Genomic DNA, 25,870 nt, shown 5'->3' with positions numbered 1-25,870 from the left:
ACCTACCTACCTCATCCCCATACTGTATTTATGTATTTATCTTTCTCCTTTGCACCCCAGTATCTCTACTTGCACATTCATCTTCTGCACATCTACCATTCCAGTGTTTAATTGCTATATTGTAATTACTACGCCACCATGGCCTATTTATTGTCTTATCTTACCTCATTTGCACTCACTGTATATAGACTTTTTGTTTTCTTTTGTTCTACTGTATTATTGACTGTATGTTTTGTTTATTCCATGTGTAACTCTGTGTTGTTGTATGTGTCGAATTGCTATGCTTTATCTTGTCCAGGTCGCAGTTGCAAATGAGAACTTGTTCTCAACTAGCCTACCTGGTTAAATAAAGGTGAAATAAAATGTTAAAAAATGTATTTTTTTAAATGACAAATAAAAAAAATGGTTTTCAGAAAGTTTTGCAAAGGTATAAAACATTAAAAAAAAACAGTTACCTTATTTACACAAGTATTCAGACCCTTTGCTATGAAACTCGAAATTGAGTTCAGGTGCATCCTGTTTCCATTCATCATCCTTGAGATGTTTCCACAACCTGATTGGAGTCCACCTGTGGTAAATTCAATTGAATGGACATGATTTGGAAAGGCACACACCTGTCAACATAAGGTTCCACAGTTGACAGTGCATGTCAGAGCTAAAACCAAGCCATGAGGTTGAAGGAATTGTCCGTAGAGCTCCGAGACAGGATTGTGTCGAAGTACAGATCTGGGGAAGGGTACCAAAACATTTCTGCAGCATTGAAGATCCCCAAGACCACAGAGGCCTCCATCATTCTTGGAACCACCAAGACTCTTTCTAGAGCTGGCTGTCTGGCCAAACTGAGCAATCGGGGTAGAAGGGCCTTAGTCAGGGAGGTGACCAAGAACCCAATGGTCACTGACAGAGCTATAGAGTTCCTCTGTGGAGATGGGAGAACTCTCCAGAAGGACAACCATCCCTGCAGCACTCCACCAATTAGGCCTTCATGGTAGAGAGATCAGACGGAAGCCACTCATCAGTAAAAGGCACATGACAGCCCGTTTGGAGTTTGCCAAAAAGCACTTAAAGGACTCTCAGACCATGAGACAATATTCTCTGATCTGATGAAACCAAGATTTGGCCTGAATGCCAAGCATCACATCGGGAGGAAACCTGGCACCATCTTTACCGTGAAGCATGGTGGTGGCAGCATCATGCTGTAGGGATGTTTTTTAGCGGCAGGGACTGGGAGACTAGTCAGGATCGAGGCAAAGATGAACGGAGCAAAGTACAGAGAGATCCTTGATGAAGTCCTGAGTGCACTGGAGCAGGTTCTCAGACTGGGGCGAACATTCACCTTCCAACAGGACAACGACCCTAAGCACACCGCCAAGACAACGCGGGAGGGGTTTCGGGACAAGTCTCTGAATGTCCTTGAATGGCCCAGCCAGAGCCCAGACTGGAACCCGATCGAACATCTCTGGAGAGACCTGAAAATAGCTGTGCAGCAACACTCCCCATCTTATCTGACATAGCTTGAGAGGATCTGCAGAGAAGAATGGGAAAACTCCCCAAATACAGATGTGCCAAGCTTGTAGCGTCATACCCAAGAATACTCGATGCTGTAATCGCTGCCTAAGGTGCTTCAACAAAGTAATGAGTAAAGGGTCTGCATACTTATGTCAATGTTACATTTTTGTTTTTTATTTTTAATACATTTGTAAAAATGCCTAAAAAACAGTTTTTTCTTTGTCATTATGGGGTATTGTGTGTAGATTGATTGGGGGGGGGGGGGGGATTTAATCAATTTTAGAATAATGTTGTAACGTAACAAAATGTGAAAAAAGTCAAGGCGTCTCAATACTTTCCAAAGGCACTGTACTGTACATGCTCCACAGATCTTAGAGCCACTGTCTAAACCATGGATCAATCCTTCTCTCCTCTTCTCTCTCACTCTTCTCACTCCCTTGCTTCTCTCTCTCTCTTCTTGTTCTCTCTCTCATGATCTGAATAAGAGACTGGATAAACGAGCAATCTGCAATCAACTTCAAACTTTTTCACATCTATTCTGGTCAAGTTGCTTTCACAAAGACAGCTCTTACAAAGACAGAGTGAGTGTGTTTATGAGTCTGTGTATACAATAGTTAATAATTTGTATTGCAGTAGTGCTGGTGTACAGCCATGACATGAGCCAGTTATACCACAAAGCATTCAATTACAATTCAACTTGAAGTAATTTTAATATTCTACAACAAATCAAATCAAGCAGTATTCAAACACTGTGGTTAAACCCACACAAGGCAGATATGTTTACTGATGACTTGTCAATGAGATGACATACGACACTAACAGCTTTTGACAGCCTGTTCTAATTTCAATTTGCGTATAGCAGCATATAATGTCACGAGGGGAAGGTATAGACATGGCTCCATCTGCGAGAGAGGAAAAGTTTGCTGACGCAACCACAACATACTGTGTTGTAGTGAATAACCATCTGACTCGTGGCACAGACAGCTTTCAACATGAGTCTCTGACATCTGACACTTGCAGCAGTCTCATCTACAGGGGGTCTGATTGAGGTAGGAGAGAATATGGGGAGGGAGGGGAGGAATTATAGGCAGCTGAGGAAAATAAAAAAGGAATTAAAGAGGGGGGTTCTGACTCACTGGTAAAGTCTTCATCTCCAGATCCTTGACATCCGTCCTCATCGTCACACTCTCCGCTGGCCTCTTCTCTCGTCCCACTGCCCTTCTCCACCCACCCCCCCCAGTCTGTCGTCCAGCCCATCTGACCCTGCATTTCCTGCAACACACAGGTCAGAGGTCAAATGAGGTCATCCTATCTGAAAATAAGCCACATCCAATTCTGCACTGCTCCACTTTTCAAGCGAAACACAATAGACAGATGAATGCAGACAGATGAATGCTATAGCACACAATACATATTTGGATACTCACACCGTTGTAAACAAGTTAATATTGACATAGGACATAACACGTGCATATTCATCAGTAATACAAATAGCACTGTGTCAGGAAGTGTAGTAGTGTGAGTAGTGGAGGTCTCCAGCCCCCCCCCAAACAAAATGTTAATGATGCCGAAACAAGAGGGAAAACCCCAATGATAACCTATCAGCACATTAGTAGACAGAGTTAAGATTTTAACTTGTATGTTTGTCCCTTTCCAGCATTATAACATCTGACCAGGCAGGTGGCCTAGTGGTTAGAGTGTTGGACTACTAACTGAAAGCTTGCAAGATCAAATCCTGAGCTTATTAGGTACAAATCTATCATTCTGCCCCTGAACAAGGCAGTTAACCCACTGTTCCTAGGCTGTCATTGAGAATAAGAACTTGTTAACTGACTTGCCTAGTTAAATAAAATAAAACATTTGTCCTATGGGAATATTTGCTTTTGCACAGATCAATATCACAAAAACAAACGAGGCCATTCTTGTTAAACAAAAGGTAGCTGTAACGCTTGTCGTCGGTGGAAGGAAGAATGGACCAAAGCTCAGGTTGGAAAGTGTTCATGATATTTATTTTCAAGAGACACTCAAACAAAAATAACAAATTTCAAAAAAGCGAACAGTTCCGTCAGGCACAAACACTAAACAGAAAATAACACCCCACAAAACCCAAACAGAAAATCACAACTTTTATATGATCCCCAATCAGAGACAACGTTAGACAGCTGCCTCTGATTGGGAACCACACTCAAAAAAACCAACAAAGAAATAGAAAACATAGATTTTCCCACCCGAGTCACACCCTGACCTAACCAAACATCGAGAATAATAAGGATCTCTAAGGTCAGAGCGTGACAGTAGCAATAAGCAACTATAGTCTCGTGTGTGTTGTTCCAAATGTTGGTTCAGCTGACAAGTGAAACAAAATGAGGAAGAAAAAAACATCAGCCACTACTGCACAACCACCAGAAAGGAAACTATGTGAAGAACCTGATAAGGCCCATTCAAAGGGAATGGGAATGGCATCTCCAAGTATTATAAGAACAGAGCTGAATTTGCCTTTGTGGAAAGTGAATACTGGTACAGTTTAGGCTAAGCCTTCCGCCACAGAGGAATGGACGGTGTGTGGGCCAACAACTGTTTCAATACGGATCATAACTCATACAACGACCAGTGATGTTTTGGGTTAGGGTGAAAACGCAAGGTTTATCTGATCTTCCATACCCTCAACATGCAAGGATGTATTGGATGAAGAGGCTGTAACATCAATAGTACTGTACTATATTCTATAGCACAGGGCACACTATTGATGTTGCTGCCTCTGGGGCAGTTACTACATCAGCAATACAGATTATGTTGCTGCCCTACTGGAGACAATGCAACACTTTTTTGCACTGTCTAAATATCCCCAATAGACTAGGGATTCCAATGTGATATGATTTAAAACTAATGCTGCTGGTTCAGTAGAAATAATTGTTTGGATTCACTTACTGTACAGTAGGCACATTTTATAAAAGTGCTTTGCATTTCCCATTGAGAGGAGGTCTACAGTCCACTTACTCATTAAGTACAAGGTCCAATCTTACTGATTGCTGATACCACACAGGTTAAGTGATTAAGGGCCAGTTCATGTACCCCAAAGTATTCAACTAGATGCCATTATTTTTCCTTCATCATGTACTAAACTAAACCCTGGCCCTCTGCCCCTTCCCTTCCCTGCCCCCGCTTCAGCCTCTCAGAGTCCCACTACATTGAGACCCTGTGAGGTGTGATAAGCACATTAAACCTTTTATAATATAATTACATTTCCACAAATGAAAAGTCTAATTTAATAGCCATATTCATGAGTTCACGGAGAAAAACGATTGGCTGCAGTTAAACGTTGTGTGGAGAGATACTGTAGCTAGATTGTGGAGCATAAGGGCTAGAAGTGAAGGAGTTGAAAAAAGACAATTAATTGTCCCCGGCTGTGTCTATGGCCTAATCAACTCAGAAGGCTCGTTAATTATATATGGCTTTAAATCAATTACATGTTGTGTAAGAGAGGAACCACGGCAACGTAACTGCGACTGATTGACCTCTACCTACAGAACCAGTCAAAAGTTTGAACACGCCTACTCATTCCAAGGTTTTAAAAAAAAAAAAATTCTACATTGTAGAATAATAGTGAAGAAAGACATCAAAACTATGAAATAACACATGGAATCACGTAGTATAAAAAAAAAGAGTTAAACAAATCTAAATATATTTTATATTCTTCAAAGTAGCCACCCTTGATAACAGCTTTGCATTCTCTTTTTTATTTATTTAAACTTCATATAACTAGAAAAGTCAATTAAGAACAAATTCTTAGTTACAATGACGGCCTACCCCGGCCAAACCCTAATGACGCTGGGCAAATTGTACGCCGCCCTATGGGACTCCCAATCACGGCCAGTTCTGATACAACCTGGAATCAAACCAGGGTCTGTAGTGATGCCTCTAGCACTGAGATGCAGTGCCTTAGACCGCTGCGCCACTCGGGAGTCACTCTCTCAACCAGCTTCATGAGGTACTGTGGTGACCTGGAATGCATTTCAATTAACAGATGTGTCTTGTTAAAAGTGAATTTGTGGAATTTCTTTCCTTCATGATGCGTTTGAGCCAATCAGTTGTGTTGTGACAAAGTAGGGGTGGTATACAGAAGATAGCCCTTTTGGTAAAATACCAAGTCCATATTATGGCAAGAACAGCTCAAATAAGGAAAGAGAAACGATAGTCCATCATTACTTTAAGGCATCAGCCAATGCGGGAAAATTTCAAGAACTTTGAAAGTTTCTTCAAGTGTAGTCTCAAAAACCATCAAGCGCTATGATGAAACTGGCTCCCATGAGGTCCGCCACAGGAAAGTAAGACCGAGAGTTACCTATGCTGCAGAGGATAAGTTAGAGTTCCCAGCATCAGAAATTTCAGACCAAATAAATGCTTCTGTAAGAACCGACGCTGGAGTAGACAAGCAGATACGGAGAGTGAGCATTTAATATAACACAGACATGGAACAGGAAAGGAACAGCGTCAGAACCAGGAAACACAACGACATACGACAATTAATGCTGAAGCGGGGAACAGAGCTGGGGAACAGACAGATATAGGGGAGGAAATAGCACAGGTGATTGAGTCCAGGTAAGTGCAATGAATCGCTGATATGCGTGACGAGGGAAGCAGGTCTGCGTAATGATGGTGGCAGGAGTGCATAATATTGGGCAGCCTGGCACCCTAGAGCGCCATGGACGGAGAGCGGGAGCAGGCGTGACAGCTTCACTTAGTTCGAATAACAGATACATCTCAACATTAACTGTTCAGAGGAGACTGTGCGAATCAGGCCTTCATTGTCATATTGCTGCAAAGAAACCACAACTAAAGGACACCAAAAAGAAGATAAGACATGCTTGGTCGAATAAACACAAGCAATGGACATTAGACAGGTGGAAATTTGAGATTTTTGGTTCCAACCGCTGTGTCTTTGTGAAATGCAGAGTAGGTGAACGGATGACCCCTCATGTGTAGTTCACACTGTGAAGCATGGAGGAGGAGGTGTGATGGTGTGGGGTGCTTTGCTGGTGACAATGTTAGTGATTTATTTAGAATTCAAGGCACACATAACCAGCATAGCTACCACAGCATTCTGCAGCAATACACCATTCCATCTTCTTTGCGCTTAGTGGGACTATCATTTGTTTTTCAACAAGACAATGACCCAACACACCTCTAGGCTGTGTAAGGGCTATTTGACCAAGAAGGAGAGTGATGGAGTGCTGCATCAGATGACCTGGCCTCCACAATCACCCGACCTCAACCCAATTGAGATGGTTAGGGATGAGTTGGACCGCAGAGTGAAGGAAAAGCAGCCAACAAGTGCTCTACATATGTGGGAACTCCTTCAAGACTGTAAGAAAAACATTCCAAGTGAATTGGTTGAGAGAATGCCAATAGTTTGCAAAGCTTCCATCAAGGCAAAGGGTGGCTACTTTGAAGAATCTCAAATATACAAAATATTTTGATTTGTTATACACTTCCTTGGTTACTACATGATTCTATATGTGATGTGTTGATGTCTTCACTATTATTGTACATTGTAGAATGAGTAGGTGTGTCCAAACGTTTGACTGGTACTGTATGTGGCTATATTCATATTTTACACTGACTAACAAGTGATTGTCTTTTTCGAATAGTATATTCATTTGTACTGCTCTGTTGGAAATCACTCTGAAAATCTGAATGTGAGCATATTGTATGTAGTGTCATTGAAAAGATCTGGAAAACACAAAAGACCTGGTTCTGGGATCTTCTGAGGTGTCATTGCAATTGTATAGGCCTACAAATTCCTTATTCAATCGCTCTATACCTATCTTTTCATATTTTTGCCTTTTCTCTAGTTTCATATTTTCTTGCTCAAACTTTACCTCTCTCCATATCATAATCTTCTGGTTTTATTATAATTACATGTTTAATGTCTCCTTTCAAATTAATATTGTATGATACCCACTGGGACAATTGGTACTAGTACTAGGCCGTGTAATAACACATGGGCAGGCAGACATGTACTTTACACTGCGCTGTGTGTTTACATACAATCACATCAGCATCAAATGTTCTAATTGCATGACAGCAATTGTGTGTGTGTGTGTGTGTGAGTGAGTGAGTGAGTGAGTGAGTGAGTGAGTGAGTGAGTGAGTGAGTGTGTGTGTGTGTGTGTGTGTGTGTGATTGTACACATCTATATGGTGATTATACCCATCTATATGTGTGTGTCTGGAGAACATTAAGCCTTTACGGTACCATTAATTGGCTTCCTGTGTTTGTGATTGCTTCTTAATTTGCTTTTTTGTAGGATGGATGCTCTTCATAACAACAGTGTTAGCTCATTAAAACCTCTGCTAGTCTGTTCATGAAGAATTACTGAAAAAGCTCTCTCGTCAACCATCCTAGAGGGACTCAACAAACCTACTGGTGGGGGCTTTTATTCTAACTTAATGTATGTGTGTGCGAGTGTGTGTTGGCAGACTCACATATGTAGGTATTTAAGACTCATGGGTCACATGTAGGGTTGGTACGGTACACGTATTCTTACCAAATGGTCCTCACTGTGTACCCGAATGAATATAAAAAAAACACTAGGTTATGACTACGCTGGCCTATACCTCTTAAATAAATCTGAGCTGAAAAAACATTTCAGGCTATTCTGTTCAAACAACTAAAGCCTATGCGCATGTTAATCAAAATTAAAATCTTAACTGGAGCATTTCAAACTGTCCTTTTGGGAGGCGCAGCCAGGAACTAGTTCTGTACGATTTACGCCAACATCACCCCAGTATACCGGTGCAAGTTGGAAACACAAAGACACAACAACACATTGTCTACCCCTCTGCATTCAATCAGCTGATTCTGACCGGGCCAAATCAATTACAAGAGTGATAATATGGCTATGTTTATATTTTTTATGGCCTTTGGTTTATAGTCATGTTTATGTGCCCATTTTCTGTGATTGAGAATAGGGGGTTTCAGGCAGCCCCTCGTGAAAGTTCTCGAGACACTTTACAAACTTCCCTCTTCCACCCATTTCAGCAAACAGATAGTACCCACTCTATATAAGCAAGCCAAAGCCAAAATGTTCAATGAATTGGCCAATGCACCCTGTGTTGTGCTTACTTAACAGTGATAGCCAATCACATTACCATGGAGTGGGAGATGTACTAGGCTACAGAGTAACAAGTGCACATCTGGCACCGAAGGAGGAAGTGTCATGGTGCATTCGTAACCAAGGTAGAAGTGGAAATCCATTTGAACGGCCCTCCAACTGGTAATTACTACTGGGAAACTCGTCTATCATCCTTAGCACCCACTTCTCCCACATGGTGACGACCTCTGATGTCACCTACCAAGGAAATGTCATTTCTGGTAGTTAAATCCAAAAACAAAACATTATAAAAAGTAATCTATTAATGTGGTTTCTGAACTCTATAATTTGTTTACAAGCATGATAGCTGTACATGTAGTTGATGGTTGAGGCAGCTTGTTGGCCATTAGCCAATCAGTGTTTCTCAACGAGTTCAAATCACATGAATGCATCCAACTGGTATTTCCGACTTCTACATGGTTCAAAACGCGGCATCAGACAATGCCAGGAGCATTGTGAATGGCATTTAGTTTTCGTGCTGTACCGAAACCAAACTGTTACCCCAAAAAGCGGCAAGTAAGTATTAATACCGCATGACTTATTCCACATTTTGTTGTGTTACAGCGTGAATTCAAAATGGATTACATATATATTTTTTCTCACCCATCTACACACAATACCATAAAGATGCCCTTCTTTGCAAGGCATTGGAAAACCTCTCTGGTCTTTGTGGTGTGAATCTGTGTTTGAAATTCACTGCTCGACTGAAGGACCTTAAAGGGATGAGGTAGTTATTCAGAAATTAAAATAGTCATTCAAAAATGAAGGTAGTCATTCAAAAATTGTCACGTTCTGACCATCGTTCGTATGTGTTTTCCTTGTTTTAGTGTTGGTCAGGACGTGAGCTGGGTGGGCATTCTATGTTGTGTGTCTGGTTTGTCTATTTCTATGTTTGGCCTGATATGGTTCTCAATCAGAGGCAGGTGTTAGTCATTGTCTCTGATTGGGAACCATATTTAGGTAGCCTGTTTTGTGTTGGGTTTTTAAATTAATTTGTAAAACATAATTCCACTTTGACATTATGGGGGTAGGCCAGTGACAAAACAATCAGAATTAATTCCATTTGAAATTCAGGCTGTAGCACAACATAATGTGGAAAAAGTCAAGAAACTTTCTGAAGACAATGTATGTCACACCCTGATCTGTTTCACCTGTCCTGACCCTGAGCCTGCCTGCCGTTCTGTACCTGTCTGACACTGCCCTGGATTACTGACCTCTGCCTACCCTGAGCCTGCCTGCCGTTCTGTACCTGTCTGACACTGCCCTGGATTACTGACCTCTGCCTGTCCTGAACCTGCCTGCCATTCTGTACCTTATTGACTCTGCCCTGGATTACTGACCTCTGCCTGTCCTGACCCTGAACCTGCCTGCCATTCTGTACCTTATTGACTCTGCCCTGGATTACTGACCTCTGCCTGTCCTGACCCTGAGCCTGTCTGCCATTCTGTACCTTATTGACTCTGCCCTGGATTACTGACCTCTGCCTGCCCTTGACCTGTCATCTGCCTGCCCCCTGTTTTGTTAATAAACATCTGTGATTCAAACTCTCTGGGTCTTATCCTGAGGTCTGATACTGTACATACGGAACTGTGGGTTTGGTGAACCGTTACACCCCCAGTCTCATGGCTAGTCAGTAATATTTAAACAGACAAAAAATAAAATATTGTCATGCACAAAAATACATATCTTACAAATCTTAATAACTAAAAGATACATAAATCATTTTTAATGAGAACCTACAGGGCACGGGGAGCGTGCACATTACTTGATCGTAGAAGATAAATCTCATGCATAAATTATCATAGAAAAAAGAGAACTGTGTAAAAGTAGTCAGCCTCAACCTCAATTTGCTGAGTGTGCTTTTCAATGATGCTAATTCCACATGATTAATTGACCCACCAACTGGGATAAACAGTCAAGAACTGATTTCAACTGCAGAATTTTCTCTCCTCTCTTTCTTTCTACACGTTATCTCGGGATTTTACGCTGTACTATGATAGACACTTGGCTAGGCCAACATAGCTAATGTTTTAAGACAGATGCTGCAATGTTGTGAAAACCCACAGTGTATTTCCTGCATTATTCAGAACATGATTCTGGTCCAGACCGGGTCAAAAGGAACCAATGCAATGTCAGCCAGATCAAGCCTCGACTTCGACCTCACCAGGGCAGCTATCACAGCAAATAAATCCAGGCTTTCTGAAATCCATGGAGGATTCTTTATTATTTCAAAGTAGAGGACATTTGAAAAAAACTCCAAAAAGGAAGGTTAATGCCTTCTTCAGGAAATCAAATGAGATCCTTCTTTGGGGCGGAAGATTCCTCCCTTTCAAATTAACCTTGGTACACATGGGGAAAATCTAACAGTCATAATATAATCTCTTGCGTGTGATTTGTTAGTTATAGAGGCGAGCAGGGTCCCAGTCAGGGTTAAAAAAACAAGCACACTGGCACTGTCTGTGAACGTTGTGAACGTTCTCTCTCCCCTCAGGTACAGCGGCCATAAAACACATGTAATCCTGTAAATCACTTTTCTCTCTCACATTGAGCTCTTAGCCACCTCAAAGTGCTTACATTGACTCCTTAGGTTTCCACTCCCCTCCCCACCTTTCTGATAGATGTTCCCAGCCTCTGGCTGCTTTGAAGAGACAGCCTGCTCTGTTTGGGCCAGGCTGGGCCGGCCCACAGAAACAAACCCAGTCACGTCTGCTTTTAATGAAGTAATAAGAGACAGAAGTGAAATGGCTCCCAGAGGGCCAGATGAGCTGTGTGCCTCTCCTCTCTCTCTCCCCGATCCCCTCCCAGAAACATCTGGAACAATGGGCTGGACACCAAGTATCCCTCTTTTTACAACTCCCCGCTAACAGCCGACATGGTCATTGCTTATCGAATTAGTCTGGGGTGATAACAGGGGAATCCTTGCTCTCACACCAAGCATGGGAGGTGATCTGATGGTTTCACAGGGTATACTCTGCTTCAAACTGGCTCCAGATAACCTAAGAATTGACTCAACCAGAATATAGTAATTGTGAATAATGTTGGCTAAAGATTAAAACCTTTATCTGTATAACACTGACCAACTTTAGATAAAGATTTTGGGCACATAGAGCCCTGTTAGGACACTTCTAACAAAGCGAGACAAATCAAATCAAATTTTATTTGTCACATACACATGGTTAGCAGATGTTAATGCGAGTGTAGCGAAATGCTTGTGCTTCTAGTTCCGACAATGCAGTAATAACAAGTAATCTAACTAACAATTCCAAAACTACTGTCTTGTACACAGTGTAAGGGGATAAAGAATATGTACATAAGGATATATGAATGAGTGATGGTACAGAGCAGCATAGGCAAGATACAGTAGATGGTATCGAGTACAGTATATACATATGAGATGAGTATGTAACCAAAGTGGCATAGTTAAAGTGGCTAGTGATACATGTATTACATAAGGATACAGTCGATGATATAGAGTATAGTATATACGTATGCATATGAGATGAATAATGTAGGGTAAGTAACATTATATAAGGTAGCATTGTTTAAAGTGGCTAGTGATATATTTACATCATTTCCCATCAATTCCCATTATTAAAGTGGCTGGAGTTGAGTCAGTGTCAGTGTCAGTGTGTTGGCAGCAGCCACTCAATGTTAGTGGTGGCTGTTTAACAGTCTGATGGCTTTGAGATAGAAGCTGTTTTTCAGTCTCTCGGTCCCAGCTTTGATGCACCTGTACTGACCTCGCCTTCTGGATGATAGCGGGGTGAACAGGCAGTGGCTCGGGTGGTTGATGTCCTTGATGATCTTTATGGCCTTCCTATGACATCGGGTGGTGTAGGTGTCCTGGAGGGCAGGTAGTTTGCCCCCGGTGATGCGTTGTGCAGACCTCACTACCCTCTGGAGAGCCTTACGGTTGAGGGCGGAGCAGTTGCCGTACCAGGCGGTGATACAGCCCGCCAGGATGCTCTCAATTGTGCATCTGTAGAAGTTTGTGAGTGCTTTTGGTGACAAGCCAAATTTCTTCAGCCTCCTGAGGTTGAAGAGGCGCTGCTGCGCCTTCTTCACAATGCTGTCTGTGTGAGTGAACCAATTCAGTTTGTCTGTGATGTGTATGCCGAGGAACTTAAAACTTGCTACCCTCTCCACTACTGTTCCATCGATGTGGATAGGGGGGTGTTCCCTCTGCTGTTTCCTGAAGTCCACAATCATCTCCTTAGTTTTGTTGACGTTGAGTGTGAGGTTATTTTCCTGACACCACACTCCGAGGGCCCTCACCTCCTCCCTGTAGGCCGTCTCGTCGTTGTTGGTAATCAAGCCTACCACTGTAGTGTCGTCCGCAAACTTGATGATTGAGTTGGAGGCGTGCGTGGCCACGCAGTCGTGGGTGAACAGGGAGTACAGGAGAGGGCTCAGAACGCACCCTTGTGGGGCCCCAGTGTTGAGGATCAGCGGGGAGGAGATGTTGTTGCCTACCCTCACCACCTGGGGGCGGCCCGTCAGGAAGTCCAGTACCCAGTTGCACAGGGCGGGGTCGAGACCCAGGGTCTCGAGCTTGATGACGAGCTTGGAGGGTACTATAGTGTTGAATGCCGAGCTGTAGTCAATGAACAGCATTCTCACATAGGTATTCCTCTTGTCCAGATGGGTTAGGGCAGTGTGCAGTGTGGTTGAGATTGCATCGTCTGTGGACCTATTTGGGCGGTAAGCAAATTGGAGTGGGTCTAGGGTGTCAGGTAGGGTGGAGGTGATATGGTCCTTGACTAGTCTCTCAAAGCACTTCATGATGACGGAAGTGAGTGCTACGGGGCGGTAGTCGTTTAGCTCAGTTACCTTAGCTTTCTTGGGAACAGGAACAATGGTGGCCCTCTTGAAGCATGTGGGAACAGCAGACTGGTATAGGGATTGATTGAATATGTCCGTAAACACACCGGCCAGCTGGTCTGCGCATGCTCTGAGGGCGCGGCTGGGGATGCCGTCTGGGCCTGCAGCCTTGCGAGGGTTAACACGTTTAAATGTCTTACTCACCTCGGCTGCAGTGAAGGAGAGACCGCATGTTTTCGTTGCAGGCCGTGTCAGTGGCACTGTATTGTCCTCAAAGCGGGCAAAAAAGTTATTTAGTCTGCCTGGGAGCAGGACATCCTGGTCCGTGACTGGGCTGGATTTCTTCCTGTAGTCCGTGATTGACTGTAGACCCTGCCACATGCCTCTTGTGTCTGAGCCGTTGAATTGAGATTCTACTTTGTCTCTGTACTGACGCTTAGCTTGTTTGATAGCCTTGCGGAGGGAATAGCTGCACTGTTTGTATTCGGTCATGTTACCAGACACCTTGCCCTGATTAAAAGCAGTGGTTCGCGCTTTCAGTTTCACGCGAATGCTGCCATCAATCCACGGTTTCTGGTTAGGGAATGTTTTAATCGTTGCTATGGGAACGACATCTTCAACGCACGTTCTAATGAACTCGCACACCGAATCAGCGTATTCGTCAATGTTGTTGTCTGACGCAATACGAAACATGTGATTATAATTGAAGAGAATTCTCTTGGTAGATAATGCGGTCTACATTTGATTGTGAGGAATTCTAAATCAGGTGAACAGAAGGATTTGAGTTCCTGTATGAAAAACATATTCTTGGTCGTACTGATGGTGAGTTGACGCTGATCTTATATTCAGTAGTTCTTCTCGACTGTATGTAATGAAACCTAAGATGACCTGGGGTACTAATGTAAGAAATAACACGTAAAAAAACAAAAAACTGCATAGTTTCCTAGGAACGCGAAGCGAGGCGGCCATCTCTGTCGGCGCCGGAAGTCATCACACCATAACCATAACTCTGAGTGATAGACAAGACAACGGTTAAAGAGAGAAAGGAAAACAAATGTGCAATGAAAAGAAAGAATTTCCGAAAAATATAGTACCAGAGAGAGCGAAAGAGAGTGACAGAGAGAGACAGTGGGTAGAGTTTGGGTGAGAGACACAAACACAGCACAACAGGACTCAACGGGTCTGGTAGCTAGAGCCGGGATGATACCAGTATCGCGATACTCGTTAGTATCGTGGCAAGGAAACAAATCACGGAGCGGATGTAACTTCTTTAGGAAAACAGCCCTAATGTTGGAAACAAGCATCATTATGTTGTCATCCTGGGTGACATTTATTTTCCAAGCTATAGAACACAATATTTTACATACATCAGGTATTTAAAGGACTAAAAAGTTTGGTCAGCCTCGTGTATAAAAATGTTCCATTAAATGTTTTTTTGCGATACTGGTATCGTCACAGCCCTACTGGTAACTTTTCAGCCCCACAAAAGTCAGAACAGAGCTCCTGGCAGACCAGCCAGGCAAGGAGAGACTATTCCCTGAGCGCCTCTGACTCTGCAGTCTGCATAAAGCCTCTCCAGAGGCTGAGGAGAAATTTGTTTTGGCTTCTAGCTCAAGGAACATTTAGGTTAAAGGACATTTACATAACAATAATCTGGCTTCAATGCTACTTGTGTCTCTTCTGTATCTACTGAAGTGTTGAATTGGTACACTGTTCCTCAGGTTGAAGACCTAAAGAAATACCCACCTCCAGCTCTAAGCACTCACCTTGGTCAACAGCTAAAACATGATTTGAACTCTTAGACTTCGAGGTGTAGGGAATGACATAAGCAGAAAACATATTATGAAACAGACATAATGCAACTCCTATGCAATGTCTATCTTCATGTCGCTGAGGGACAGATTTTTCCAGCTGTGAAATCGCTGGCGCTTCCATGGGCATCCAGCCATTAAGAGCACTGGGTTCACACTGCATCTATCAGAGGGACAGGGCTGTTTGCACAAGGCCAGGCCCCCGAGACACCACCAATTACCCCAGAGACAAACACAGCAGAGGAAGGGGGAGGAGGGAGGAGGTCGCAGCCAGACAGGATTAGAATAATTTACTGAATAAAACATACAGAACACTGTGTGACCCCTCCTTCCTTCCTCGCTGATCCCACAGCCTCCTCCATGATCTAAGATGCTTTGCATTGAGGTCCTTTATCTATGATGCATTGGTGGGTTATTTTGTTCCATTCTCATAGTGAATGCCCCAGTGAATGCCTGAGCGGTTAAGGGGTGCAACTGGCTGATTTAATATCTATCTAAGTATCTGTGATGGGTCCACAAGGACAGTTTGGTCAGATTTGTCTGGCATGTCCACAGGCCTTTGAGCTAGTTGGATGGCTGTTCCTCTCTCTCAGTCCTCCAGAGACGCACGTCTGAATACCCTCCAATGGCATGATTTGTACCGAGCACCGAGCAATAAAAAAGGCATAAAAAAATGTCTAATAACACACAAAGCTATTTACCATGACTGGTGTGAACAGCATCTAAGTGGAAAGGATGTGAACTCCCCTATTCCCTTTACCATGGGTGTGTCACTCTGCATACATCGGTCTGCCTATCCATCACCTCTTAATCCCTCTTTCACATGATGGGGAGCAGCTATCCCTGGAGGCATTACAATCACCATTTCAGTGACGACACGCCATCTGTGACCTCTGACCTGGTGCATCCCAGTGCCATGGGCCCAGATGAGAGTGTGTGACCAGACAGAAAGGTCTTGTCCACTCCACTGACTCATCAGAACCCAGAACAGGACAGTAGGCCCAGGTCCAATGTTAACTCAGAGACATCAACCAACATAATATCACAGACAGAAGAAGGAGCCAGATGTCTCACAGGATGTATAAATTTGAAGCATCTGTATGGAACTTCCACTCAAAACCAAATATTGTAATGTGAGGAAATCCAGTGGCGGAAGTGTGAGAAAATGGAGTTAGATTAAACTTGGCTCACATTCTGCTAATTTTCTTCGATGAAACAATTGATCTCAATTCAATCTTTACACTGTACACTTTATAGACTTAACCCTTTGTCTTTTAGAAGGAGTGCAATGACAAATTTAGTTACAGTGGGGCAAAAATTATTTAGTCAGCCACCAATTGTGCAAGTTCTTCCACTTAAAAAGATGAGAGAGGCCTGTAATTTTCATCATAGGTACACTTCAACTATGACAGACAAAATGAGAGAGAAAAATCCAGAAAATCACATTGTAGGATTTTGAATGAATTTATTTGCAAATTATGGTGGAAAATAAGTATTTGGTCACCTACAAACAAGCAAGATTTCTGGCTCTCACAGACCTGTAAAAACTTCTTTAAGAGGCTTCTCTGTCCTCCACTCGTTACCTGTATTAATGGCACCTGTTTGAACTTGTTATCATTATAAAAGACACCTGTCCACAACCTGAAACAGTCACACTCTGAACTCCACTATGGCCAAGACAAAAGAGCTGTCAAAGGACACCAGAAACAAAATTGTAGACCTGCACCAGGCTGGGAAGACTGAATCTGCAATAGGTAAGCAGCTTGGTTTGAAGAAATTAACTGTGGGAGCAATTATTAGGAAATGGAAGACATACAAGACCACTGATAATCTCCCTCGATCTGGGGCTCCACGCAAGATCTCACCCCGTGGGGTCAAAATGATCACAAGAACGGTGAGCAAAAATCTCAGAACCACACGGGGGGACCTAGTGAATGACCTGCAGAGAGCTGGGACCAAAGTAACAAAGCCTACCATCAGTAACACACTACGCCGCCAGGGACTCAAATCCTGCAGTGCCAGACGTGTCCCCCTACTTAAGCCAGTACATGTCCAGGCCCGTCTGAAGTTTGCTAGAGAGCATTTGGATGATCCAGAAGAAGATTGGGAGAACGTCATATGGTCAGATGAAACCAAAATATAACCTTTTGGTAAAAACTCAACTCGTCGTGTTTGGAGGACAAAGAATGCTGTTTTGCATCCAAGGAACACCATACCTACTGTGAAGCATGGGGGTGGAAACAGCATGCTTTGGGGCTGTTTTTCTGCAAAGGGACCAGGACGACTGATCCGTGTAAAGGAAAGAAGGAATGGGGCCATGTATCGTGAGATTTTGAGTGAAAACCTCCTTCCATCAGAAAGGGCATTGAAGATTAAACGTGGCTGGGTCTTTCAGCATGACAATGATCCCAAACACACCGCCCGGGCAACGAAGGAGTGGCTTCGTAAGAAGCATTTCAAGGTCCTGGAGTGGCCTAGCCAGTCTCCAGATCTCAACCCCATAGAAAATCTTTGGAGGGAGTTGAAAGTCCGTGTTGCCCAGCAACAGCCCCAAAACATCACTGCTCTAGAGGAGATCTGCATGGAGGAATGGGCCAAAATACCAGCAACAGTGTGTGAAAACCTTGTGAAGACTTGCAGAAAACGTTTGACCTCTGTCATTGCCAACAAAGGGTATATAACAAAGTATTGAGATAAACTTTTGTTATTGACCAAATACTTATTTTCCACCATAATTTGCAAATAAATTCATTAAAAATCCTACAATGTGATTTTCTGGATTTTTTTTCTTCTCATTTTGTCTGTCATAGTTGAAGTGTACCTATGATAAATTACAGGCCTCTCTCCTCTTTTTAAGTGGGAGAACTTGCACAATTGGTGGCTGACTAAGTACTTTTTTGCCCCACTGTATTTCACACACACAATTTACAGAAACGTAAATTCCCAAACGTAAATATGGAAACACATGCCTTGCCCACATCCTTGCTTGTTCTGCCCACTATGCTTCAGTTGCTCCCATTGGAAACAATGCCGATGTGATATCTTGCGTTCGTTACCAGTATCTTCGATAATATAGTGCAACAGGCATGGCCCTAGGACACACAGCTGTTTGCATACTAGAGATGTGTGATAGATCCCTATGCCTGCAGATAATTGCCCTGAATACAACTCCAACACTTGTCCTCATACAACATTTCTGTCCAAACCTGAAATAGGAATATGATTAAGTTTGCAGAAGAAGTATCAGAATGGTATGTAACTGACATTTTGGTGTCATCAGTGGTCAAGTTTACAGTCACATGTCAAACGGAAGGAGAAACAGTGGTAGTGAGACATACCCGTTTGAAATGTTCTAGTCTGTCTCTAGCTCCCACCAGGATGGGGTCGATGCTGCGGACTTTGATCTCTGGGTTGTTTTTCTGGGCCTGAAGGCCATTACCCACAACACGGCCCACATAACTGAGGAGGGACGAGATGGGAGAGAGAATGGAGAGTTTAATACAAACAATTATGTAGCACAATGACTTGAAATATTGATGTATTGTTGATGAAAGTAACACATGAAAGTATTTGTGTGAGAGTACACAGGCAATGACTTTCGAGTTTGAATGGCCAAGCTCACTAGCCATTTAAAACAATGGCAAAGAATTCTGCTCAGCACTTTGGTCTGCATGTCGTGAGGTCCATCCACCCACCCACCCCTGAACCTGCTTACACAGATAGCCATTCCTCTAGCCTGTTTTATAGTGATTAACTATGACCTTTAAAAAAAATTCTCTCATCAAAAGAACTGCGGAGCACAATGAGCTGTGTGATTCAGCCTCAGAGCCCAGCTCTGCCGGGAAGCTGACCTAGAGTGGTGAGTTGTGATGTCTGACCCAGGAATCCCATAGGGATCCATGGAATTTAGACGACCTTCTTCACTGACATCAAGTGCATTCTGACTTTTTCCACATTTTATTACATTACATCCTTATTCTAAAATTGATTCAATATTTTTTTCCCTCAGCAATCTACACACAATACCCTATAATGACAAAGCAAAAACAGTTATTGTATATTTTTTTGCAAATGTATCGAAAATAAAAAACTGAAATATTCCATTTACATAAGTATTCAGAACCTTTAATCAGTACTTTGTTGAAGCACCTTTGGCAGCAATTACAGCCTCGAGTCTTCTTGGGTATGATGCTACAAGCTTGGCACACCTGTATTTGGGGAGTTTCTCCCATTCTCGTCTGCAGATCCTCTCAAGTTCTGTTAGGTTGGATGGGGAGCATTGCTGCACAGCAATTTTCAGCTCTCTCCAGAGATGTTCGATCGGGATCAAGTCCGGGCTCTGGCTGGGTCACTCAAGGACATTCAGAGACTTGTCCCGAAGCCACTCCAGTGTTGTCTTGGCTGTGTGCTTAGTTTCGTTGTCCTGTTGGAAGGTGGACCTTCACCCTAGTCTGAGGTCCTGAGCGCTCTGGAGCAGGTTTTCATCAAGGATCTCCCTGTACTTTGCTCCGTTAATCCTTCCTTGATCCTGACTAGTCTCCCAGTCCCTTGCGCTGAAAAACATCCCCACAGCATGATGCTGCCATCACCGTGCATCACTGTAGGGTTAGTGCAAGGTTTCCTTCAGGTGTGATGTTTGGCATTCAGGCCAAAGAGTTCAATCTTGGTTTCATCAGACTAGAGAATCTTTTCCTTTAGGTCCCTTTTGGCAAACTCCAAGCAGACTATCATGTGCCTTTTACTGAGGAGTGGCTTCTGTCTGGCCACTCTACCTTAAAGGCCTGATTGGTGGAGTGCTGCAGAGATGGTTGTCCTTCTGGTAGGTTCTCCCATCTTCACAGAGGAGCTCTGGAGCTCTGTCAGTGTGATCATTGGGTTCTTGGTCACCTCTGACCCGAGCCTTCTCCCCCGATTGCTCAGTTTGGCCAGGCGGCCAGCTCTAGGAAGAGTCTTGGTGGTTCCAAACTTCTTCCATTTAAGGATGATGGAGGCCACTGTGTTCTTGGGGACCTTCAATGCTGCAGAACATTTGTGGTACCCTTCCCCTCGACACTATCCTGTCTTGGAGCTCTACGGACAATTCCTTCGACCTCATGGCTTGGTTTTTGCTCTGACATGCACCGTTAACTGTGGGACCTTATATAGACAGGTGTGTGCTTTCCAAATCATGTCCAATCAATTGAATTTACCACAGGTGGACTCCAATCAAGTTGTAGAAACATCTCAAGGATGATCAATGGAAACAGGATGCACCTAAGGTCAATTTCGAGTCTCATAGCAAAGGGTCTGAATACTTATGTAAATAAGATATTTCAGTTTTTTATTTTTGACAAAAATCTTTAAAAAACATTTTCCGCTTTGTCGTCACGGGGTATTGTGTGTAGATTGATTAGGGGAAAAATTTAATGCATTTTACAGGTTGTTATATTACAAAATATGGAAAAAGGGAAGGGGTCTGAATCATTTCCAAAGTGCACTGTAAATGATTAAATAGGAAGTCAAATGGAGCGGGTTGGAGGCAAGGTTATTATAGTGAACAAAAACTGAAACTAAAATAAAAACGACAATTGGAAAAACAATTTAGTAAACTGAAATAAAAATGAAAAACATTTGAAAAACTAAAACTATACTGAAACTATTATCTTTGACTGCAAAACTAACTAAAATATAGTAAAAGCCATGAACTTTGTGCAAAAAGCAAACTGTATTTTCAAGCTTTTTTTCTAATGAGGTTTTCAAGTTTCCGAATCTGGCGGATAAATGTTCAAATAGGACTAGCCTGTGCATCACTTTCACTAGCTAACAGGGAAGAAATCAGAGGGCGAGCAAGAAGCATGACTCGGTCAAGATAGAAGAGCTTGTGAAGTTGCTGATGCCGTTCGCAATCCACACCGAACAATTTCAATCTGACAGCCAGCCGCTGTCTGATGTGGTGTTGTGCCTTCTCAATATTGAGGCACACAGTCAACTACTATTGCAAAACAGTTGGCACAGGTCCTCCTGAAGTCACTACGTGAGCACTTCACATGCACACTGAATCCTCTGGGAGCGAACTTCAATCCAACCCCTGCAGCAGCTTATCTGATGACCCAAGTGTGTCTCTGGCACATCACTCAACAGAGATGGAGCCACTGAGGGAAGCAGAGTATTTTGTACTTCAGCAAACCAGAGAGTACAGCAGTGGAGCAGCAGGACCCCAGGAAGATGCCAGCACGTTGAATCCAGCAAGCATCTCGACCACAGTGCTTCAGAAATATAGTTTTGGCGCATCAAAGATTGTGTCTGATGTCACTGTCCAGCTGGAGGGTCAACCTGGCAGGACACTAAGGGCCCCAGTGAGCTGCGGAAGCGGAGATACCTGGGAGGGGTAAGTCACCTCTCCAGTGCTGTTAACCTGTCTGGGAACCCCTCGCCAACAGCCAATGAAATTGGAGGGCGCCAAATACAAATCAACAGAAATCTCATAAATCAAATTTCTCAAACATACAAGTATTAGGCACCATTTTAAAGATAAAATTCTCGTTAATACAGCCACAGTGTCTGATTTCAAAAATGCTTTACAGCTAAAGCTCTACAAATGATTATGTTAGGTCTCCACCAAGTCACAGAAAAACCCAGCCATTTTTCCAGCCAAAGAGAGGAGTCACAAAAAGCTGAAATAGAGATCAAATGAATCAGATGACACTCATAGGACTTCATGTTACACAATACATGTATGTTTTGTTCGGTAAAGTTCTTATTTATATAAAAAAATCTCATTTTACATTGGCGTGTTACGTTCAGTAGAGAACCACATGAATTTACAGAAATACTCTTGATAAATGTTGATGAATATATATGTGTTATACATGGAAATATAGATAAACTTCTCCTTAATGCAACCGCTGTGTCAGATTTCAAAAAAACTTTATGGAAAAAGCATAATCTGAGTACGGAGCTCAGAGCCCAAAACAGCCAAAAGAAATATCCGCCATTTTGCGCTGTCAACATTAGTCAGAAATAGCATTATAAATATTCACTTACCTTTGATGATCATCATCAGAATGCACTCCCAGGAATCCCAGTTCGACAATACATTTTTGATTTGTTCCATAAAGTCCATCAATTATGTCCAAATAGATTATTTTGTTAGGGCATTTGGTAAACAAATCCAAACGCGCGTTCAGGTCCAATCGGACGAAAAGTTCAAAAAGTTATATTACAGGTCGTAGAAACTTGTCAAACTAAGTATAGAATCAATCTTTAGGATGTTTTTATCATAAATGTTCAATAATGTTCCAACCGGAGAATTCCATTGTCTGTAGAAAAGCAATGGAACAAGACCTACCTCTCATGTGAAATGCGCGTCACTGAGAACAAGGCTGCTGCCAGACCCCTTAGTCAAACAGCTCCCATCCGGCCCCCCTTCATATGAGCAGCCTGAAACAACGTTCTAAAGACGGTTGACATCTAGTGGAAGCCTTAGGAAGTGCAAAATAACCCATATCCCACTGTGTATTCGATAGGAACTGAGTTCAACAACTACAAACCTCAGATTTCCCACTTCCTGATTGGATTTCTTCTCTGGTTTTTGCCTGCCATATGAGTTCTGTTATACTCCCAGACATCATTCAAACAGTTTTAGAAGCGTCAGAGTGTTTTCTATCCAATATGAATAATAATATGCATATATTAGCATCTGGGTCAGAGTAGGAGGCAGTTTACTCTGGGCATGCTATTCATCCAAAAGTGAAAATGCTGCCCCCTATCCCAAATAAGTTAAGACAGCATGACTGTATATCTAAAGATGTGTCCTGTGGCACCGGATCTGGTTTCTGTCTCTGTATACCAAGTGTTCTTGGAGAAAATAATTTTATTTGAGAAACCGAACGACCACCTCTCTGGAACGCAGAGTCTTCTTGAAGATAAATCAGAAAATCTTGTTAGGTTGAACAGAAACACACACACACACACAAGCTGGCTGGCTGTGAACTGATAGATTGGTGAAGAAGTGTTGTATTGCTTATGTTTTTGCTGTTGTTGCAGTTGTTTTTTGTTAACACTGAAGGGGTTAAATCCAAGTCACATTAGGATTGATTTATAATTTAAACCTAACCAAACCTATGCCCTGGCCATAGAGTTGTATGGAGTCCTTTAGTGGCCAATAGAATGTGTTAGCATGGGCAGCGCAATTGAGGACTTTAGCGATTTTGATTTAGTCAACTGGGCGGGACTTCCAACTTCATTTGCTGATCCCTCCTGATGATCCGGTCAGCATGACCTGATGACCCAGTTAGAGTTGTGGCAGTCGGGTCATCAGGACGGATCAGCCAATGAATTTTACTTGTGAAGAAGAAAATTGACTATTTCATGATGGAGATGGCCTCAATGGCGCTGCCCACAGACGCCATCATGACACAGATACAGAGATGTTATGTCTATCCAAGTCTTTGGTCCTGGCCCATAACCTTATGTATTACTGTCCCCCAGTGGCAAGAAGTGACATCCCCCCCAAAAAACTATAGGCCTACATCACATAAATGGCTCCTAGCCTCCCACGCATAGGCTACTAGATTAAAACTGAAAATTAATAATATAAAACCTAAATATGTATTTTTTATCAAACTGAAACTAAATAAAAAATGAGTAAATCAAGTCTGAAAACAGAAACTAAACTGAATTTCAAATAAAAATATAAATAAAAACTCAAATTAAATCGACCTTGCGAGGAGGCATGACTGCAGATCCAGGTATGGGAGAGGAGAGAGGAGAGGGTGGAAGGCTGTTTATCAGGAATAACAAGAGTAGTGGAGGAATCGAGGAAAAGAGGAGACCAGTAGCCTCCTCATTACAGCTCAGTGTCAGGGTAAACACGTCAGATGTCAGAGGCAGAGACACCGCAGGACCCGGTGATGCCTTTGCATTTTTGTGAATCCATTAATTACGATGAGGAGGAGATGAGATGAGACACAATAAAGGACATGGTGTCAACCATTGTGATTGAAGAGAGATCCCGGTCGACCAAGAGAGAGATCCCTTACTTTATCTCGCTCTATCTTTTCATGTCTTATTCATTTCTCGTTTTGTTCATCTCTTTTTTTCTTGCCACCTCTTCATCTTAGTAGATGAGGATCAGCAGTTGAGGTTATCACAGGGTATTGTGATCAGTAGTTAGAGTAAAGTCCTTTGTATCTGCTTGTCTCAGCAATTCAGTCGATCAATACGTCAAGTGAAATCTGAAATGTTAAAATGATTAAGATATTGAACTAGACTGATCCAAATTGCCTATTGGAGTCCTATTGAAGGTCATCTAGGGTCAATCTCAAAAATATATTGAGAAGTTTAGGAATAGCTTTCTGTCAAAACACAAGACCTAGCTAGTTAGTTAGTTGAAGAAACCCTGACAGAGAAAGACAGAGACAAAAAGAGAGAGGGGGGAGAGTGGGAGAGCGAGATAGACTAACCTACTAAGTTCAGGCAGACTGTGAAGGTCTGATGCACAGACAAGCTTTTTCCACAGAACAGATTAGAGCCTCTGCAGAGAGAGAGGTGGGTGGATGGATAAGTAGGACGAAGCCTCTGTGATAGAGCAGACCCTGGTCCCTAACTCCCTGAGCTACTCCACAAAGTCTGAAGGAGAATCCCATAATATATAACACATGACACACACACACAAAATAGACGTACACGTACACAGACGTACACGCGAGCAGGCGCACACACACACACACACACACACACACACACACACACACACACACACACACACACACACACACTCACCTTCACACACAGAAACCCTGAAGCCACACATGGGATTTCATTACTGGAGAGAACTATGGAGCAAGAGAGCATTGAGGATATTACAGAGATTCCTCCTGCAGGAGTAAGAGATGTCAGAGCGCAGGTGCTTCAAGAATAACGAATCCAACCAATAGCATCATGGGGCTCCAGAGGCGGCACCCATATGTCCTCTGTTGCAGCTGCATCCCCCAGACCACAACAACCCCGGGATCACCACTAACATGATGTAGACACATGAACGTTCCAGAGAGATCCATTGAATAGTTGATCATCTAATTTGAGTGGGTTACATTAGAACCACTATTGTGAGGTCAATTCACCTCAACCACTGTAGAAAACAAAGCGATCGCATGGTTAACATTACACTTGTGTTTCCAGGGAAGTGAAGACAAAAGAGCTGCGTGTCGTGCAAATGTAAATAAACAAATACTAATCTGAGCCAGCCTACTCACACAGTATCAACAATGAGCTCTAACCCCTGGCTCACTAGGTCTATCTACCTACAGGCAGGCAGCCACAATCTTGGTCGACCGAGAGTCGTCCTGTTCTTTCGACCAATTGATTGGTCAACATGTTTAAACATATTTTTCCAGAGACAGACACACCCTATGTGTTTGAATAAAACCAACTACATATGCACTGAGCTTGTCTGATGCTTTAAGCACACAGTATGATTAAATAATTAAGACACACAAATGAAACAATTTCCTCCATTTAGTTTCGTAATTGTTTCTGACTGAAACCCCCTTGGGTTGTGCCGTGGCGGAGATCTTTGTGGGCTATACTCGGCCTTC

The 25,870-nt window shown here is 42.8% G+C and overlaps 1 protein-coding gene across 1 annotated transcript in view; it reads right to left on the bottom strand.

Moving 5' to 3' along the window:
• LOC110521535 (glypican-5) overlaps positions 1 to 25,870 on the bottom strand; it is a 143,546-nt gene that overhangs the window by 49,015 nt on the left and 68,661 nt on the right. Inside the window, exons 7-8 of the mRNA XM_021599137.3 lie at positions 18,632 to 18,752; positions 2,646 to 2,781 (exon numbers count right to left, since the gene is read on the bottom strand). Of these exons, the coding sequence (XP_021454812.3) occupies positions 2,646 to 2,781; positions 18,632 to 18,752 (257 nt within the window). The remainder of the gene's footprint in view (positions 1 to 2,645; positions 2,782 to 18,631; positions 18,753 to 25,870) is intronic.

This window comes from Oncorhynchus mykiss, chromosome 4 (genome assembly GCF_057628025.1).
Source record: "Oncorhynchus mykiss isolate SJ-2025 chromosome 4, ASM5762802v1, whole genome shotgun sequence".
NCBI classification, from domain to species: Eukaryota; Metazoa; Chordata; class Actinopteri; order Salmoniformes; family Salmonidae; genus Oncorhynchus; species Oncorhynchus mykiss.
Note: the sequence above shows the minus strand (reverse complement) of the source record. Positions and strands in the feature narration are given on the sequence as shown.